The sequence below is a fragment of the Geosmithia morbida genome (assembly GCF_012550715.1).
Source record: "Geosmithia morbida isolate 1262 chromosome Unknown scaffold_4, whole genome shotgun sequence".
In the NCBI taxonomy this organism is placed as follows: Eukaryota; Fungi; Ascomycota; class Sordariomycetes; order Hypocreales; family Bionectriaceae; genus Geosmithia; species Geosmithia morbida.
In genome coordinates, this window is record NW_023336191.1 from 182,357 (window position 1) to 187,147 (window position 4,791).

At 52.1% G+C, this 4,791-nt stretch overlaps 1 protein-coding gene across 1 annotated transcript; it reads right to left on the minus strand.

Moving 5' to 3' along the window:
• Positions 1 to 582: 582 nt before the first annotated feature.
• GMORB2_5548 (Eukaryotic integral membrane protein (DUF1751)) lies at positions 583 to 1,880 on the minus strand (the record flags this gene model as incomplete). The annotated part of the gene is made up of 2 exons (XM_035467518.1): positions 583 to 1,333; positions 1,450 to 1,880. 2 exons carry the CDS (start codon positions 1,878 to 1,880, stop codon positions 583 to 585), a joined length of 1,182 nt encoding a protein of 393 aa, XP_035322484.1.
• Positions 1,881 to 4,791: the final 2,911 nt, after the last annotated feature.

Below are 4,791 nucleotides of genomic sequence, written 5' to 3' on the forward strand. Positions count from 1 at the left end.
AGGGACCCACATCGCACAAGGGGACAGGCAGATGCGGTGGCTGCCATCATGACAAGAGGTGCAACCTATTCCATCCATCTCTCCCCACTCTGTAGAGCGATCACGCGGAGGGGAAAATATGAGATGTTTATATATATATATTATAATTATGAAAATTTAGATATTGAAAAAAAGGAGAGAGAGAGAGATCATGTGTCGTTGTTCTTCAACTAAAAAAAAAAAAAAAAACTCGCTTTGAATGCCCTACCAAATCTTACTCAGTCAAACAAGACAGAAAGGAAAGGAAAAAAGAAGAAGAAAAGAAGTAAAAAATCATGTGCTAAGATTACATTTATACAGCTGCCCTGATCCTCTCCCTTATTCACGCTACCCCAATCCAACAGAAAGAGAGAGAAAAGGCGGAAAAAAAGAGAAGAGAAGAAAAGAAAAGAAAAGAAGGGGCAGAGGAAGGAAACATCACATAGTAACAGAGGAGAGTGTGGTTCAAAGTAGATGCGTCGACAGTCATGTCAAGGAATCTACCCGCTATCAAGACGGGATAGAGCAAAAGAAGAGTTCGGTCTGCCCACTAAGAGAGCAGCCTCAGCTCCTTCCGGCGACGTGGTCGTCATGGTCATCGGGTTCAAATTTAGTCTCGCCGAGCATCTCGCCAGGCTTAGACGTGGTCGCCGTCTGGGTCTTTGTCTCGGATGCGGTGCTGGCAGAGGTCCGCGCAGGTGCCGAGGGGCCAGTACCCGCCGCCGCCGCCGCCGCCGCCGCCGCCGCCGTCGTCGTCGAGGAAGCAGAGTTTAGGCGCTGGTCGAGCGCGCGCAGAGCAATCGCCCTCCGCCTCTCGGCCTCTGCACGCGCCGTTCCCGGGGTGCCCCGCTGGAGGAAGCTGGAGGCGGCGTCGCCCCTCGCGGCCGAGACGTCGGCGGGGGAGAAGGGCGTGCAGAGGCGCGCCGAGACGAGCACGTCAAAGACCTGGTCGGACACCGCGGCGACAAAAGGTCGCGCGGACGCGGGGAAGAACTCGGCCATGGCGAAGGTCTCGCTCGCATCGCCCCGCAGGGGTGGGGCCTGCGAAGCGTCCAGGTCCGGGAAGACAGTCTTGTAGAAGCGCAGGTATGTCCAGCTGGTCAGGAAGCCCGTGAAGGCGAGCAGTGTGGCCGCGCTCGACAGGAGGGGCGTGAGCGACAGGACGGCCACGATGCCGACGTAGACGAGCGGAAAGCGCACCACGCGCAGCGAGATGAGGCCCCGGAAGAGGGTGACTGTGTGGGCGGGGATGAGTTGGCCGAAAGCGACGAGGAAGGAGATTTGGACAGGGACGGTGCCGGATATGACGGTGAGTCTGGGAGGGAGGAGCATTTCTGTCAGCTTTTTTCTTTTTTTTTTCTTTTTTGTTTGCCTGTCCCGTTCTATTTCGCGCCGAGAGGAGGGAGGGAGAGGGGGAGAAAGAAGACTCACGTCCAGGTCTCATTCCGCGACAGTGCAAAGAGAATGAAGAGCACGAAAAACGTCAACACATTGGGAATCAGCGCCACGATGCCCATGAACTTGGCCAGCTCGCGCGACGACCAAGCTCGCTCAAGGTACCTGCCCCCGTAGAAAAGTGTGGCTCCCGCGATGCCCAGGGTGAATATGTTGCTCTCCACCAGTGTCGTCGTGAGGAACGTCCAGGGATACACTATCGACAGCTGGGGCACCAGCGTGAGATAGGGGATGAAGACGACGTCGTTGGCGGCGCTTGCGGCGCTGCCGCCTGTGGTGGTATCCGCGGCGGAGGGGATGCGGCTGACCCAGTGCCGGTATCTGATGGCAGCGCTCAGGACGGACTGGAATATGAGGACGATGAGGAGGGCCCTCGTAACCGGTGGTAAATTTATTCGAGGCGCCATGATGCGGCGAGCGCGATGGGAGTTGCTGCTGTCGTCGCGTGAAGAGAGGCCGATGACGATGATGGGGCCGGATGCAGGAAGAGACAGAAAGGGCTCTTTTTTTGTCTTTCTTCTTGCGCTGTCGTATCAATACCCCTTCATTCCCTTCTCTCTTCTCTTTTCTTCTCTATTTACCTTGGGCTGACTGACGGCTGAAGGAGCTCTTCTTGTGTATCCTAGTACGTATAGGTAGTTAGGAGCTTGATGATCCCGAACTCCACGAGACCCACATAAACGTGGGTTTGTGTCCCCCGTTTCATGCCTCAGGCATGTTTTTTTTTTTTTCCTTTGCTGTCCGGTGTGCCATTAACATTGCACTTCTTCATTTCGACTCATGTTACCGCTCTCCTTTGTCGCTTTATAGTTGGACGGTATTTTATCAGCCGAGACGTTTGCTATCTATAGATGTAAAATATACTTGCTGCACGTCATTTTGCACGCGTCTCATCTACTAGCCGTTGGAATCACGCAAGAACCTACTCGAGACACTTATGTAACTTTGGCGACAATAACGTCAACATATAATTACGATGAAAGAGCATTACCCACAAAAGAAAAACACCATTAAAAGCAATCTGTGCTAGGGAGAAAGAGAGGAGAAAGAAGGGGAAGAAAAGAAAAGAAAAAACAAGTACATGTATTTAAGAGAGACGGGGTACAGAAGCAACGGGGTACCGATGCAAATTGATAGTTCTCAAGAGAGAGCCTCCTAGATACAACGTACAAGCTTTCTCCCCTCCCATGGAGACTCGCAGGGTAGGCGAATGGCCCCGGGTCACTTGTCGCACATATAAATGTGAAAGCTGAGCTACGAGACACGAGATGTTATCAACACAACTCGTGAGTAATATTCATTCTACTTACGATGTCGGTACTATCGGTGTTATTGATTACTTGACAGGCGATAATATCTCTCCGTAGTATCCGTGCACAGGGGATCTACAACAGATGGACGTGTTTCAAACCCGAGGGTCCCACGGGTCAGGAGGGGAGAGAGAAAGGGAGTTCACCTGTATAACGTATCGATATCATCTACCTGTGCCCGGTATTACGTGGTAACTACGGAGTACATGCGCAAGTCAACAGGGGAGATGACGCTTGGTCGGTCGGCATGCTAGACGGGCGTTTTGAGACTGGAATGTTGTCGAGATGATAGCCGAGGTGTGATGGCCAAGGTGCTTAGCTACGGGGTACAGATACAGATTACAGATTACACTTGGTACCTATTATCATTACCTCGTAGCATTATATGTGGTAGTGGTGGTGGTGGTGGTGAGTCTTAGTCGTAATCTGTACAGATTACATTGTGACGACAACTGCTGCCCTCCCCTCCCTACATGTCCTCCTACATGTCCGCCTGTTACATTTGCCTCGTCCCGGGCAAGGAATCACGTAGTAGCGGTAGCCGTAGGTAATAACACATGGTATCACTCAGTAATACCGTAGTTTCCCTCTCGCTCCAAGCCTCCAACCGGGTTGCCCCGTGGAACCCACAGGGGACTTGATTCCCGCCATGCGTGCGCTAGCGTCAGCCAATCCGCGTCGCAGGGCCCCCGTCGAGCCTGCGACAAAGACGGCTGTGTCGAGTCTCATGTTCTGGCCGGTTAATTCACTGTTCCGTATGCTGTATTATGTATATGTACATCTGTATGTATGCGTGACATCTGCTGAGCGCACGGTGGCTGAGAGAGAGGGCTTGCAAACTACTCGTACCCGTAGAGAGAGGATGGATCATGCGAGCGTGTGCTCTACTCGAGTTCGCAGTGCCGACGGCAACAGCATGATACGTACAGTAGATGGATAGACGCGGATTTCTACCTGGAGTGATCACGTGTTTTGCTGAGATGCTGCTAGAGAGTGACGACCCTGGTGAGTGGCCGGACTGTAGGAGTAACGTACAGTGACAGATGCACTCTACTAGCGATTACCTATCAATACTTGCTAGATTGGCAAATGGTAATACTCGTAGAACTGCCCTGCGCCTTACCGCCGGTGCGGTGGGGTTTGGGGTTTACGAGGATTTCCAAATTTATTACGGGTACTATATGTGCTATCTGCATTCCGTACAGCTGCGAGTTAATGCTTACCTTTCCCGTACTCTGCGATGCGGCTGCTACTATCATTACTAGTACGAGTACGGAGAGATGTCGATACCCTGTACAAGTAAAAGCATCATCGCGTCGTGGTATTCACACAAGCATATATATGCACGAGTATTACTCACAGACCAAGCGTGGATATCGTGGTCCGTGGCCGATGGATAGCGTCCATGGATAGCAGTTAAATTATTAGGTTCTGGGGGGGATACAACACGCGGGCGGTCAGTGGACACTCGATAATGGCCTGTGGGACACACACACACACATACATACACACACAAACTTGCACCTCGAAAGTTGAACCTGACGGGGCTTTTTTTTTTTCTTTTTTTCTATACTGCCGTTTCCGAAACAGGTCTAGCGCCATGCTACCTCCCTCCAACTCTTTTTTTTTTTTTTCTCTCTTCTTTTTCTTTCCTCTTGGTTGCAAGGGTGGGGCAAGAGAGAATGAGAGGGAGAAAAGTGATTGACTGGCCTTGGCATGCTCCAGTTTCTGTAGGTGTGAGTGTGCCAACTCTGTGCGTCTGTTGTGTGTCTGCGCGCCTCTCTCTCTGTATGGGGGGCCTACCTAGTAGGAAAGCCTGGGTGGTCCGGCCGTAGCGTAGCGTAGCGTTGCGCCTGCGCTGCCCCCCAACTGGGACCTGAGATCCTGTTCGGCTCATGTTTTCGATTTCATCCCTCTCCCTCAAACCTTGACACACCCCCCGAAATCATTGCAAACTCCGACCAACATTGATCCTTTCCCCTCGCCTACCGTCACAGCTTCGACAGCA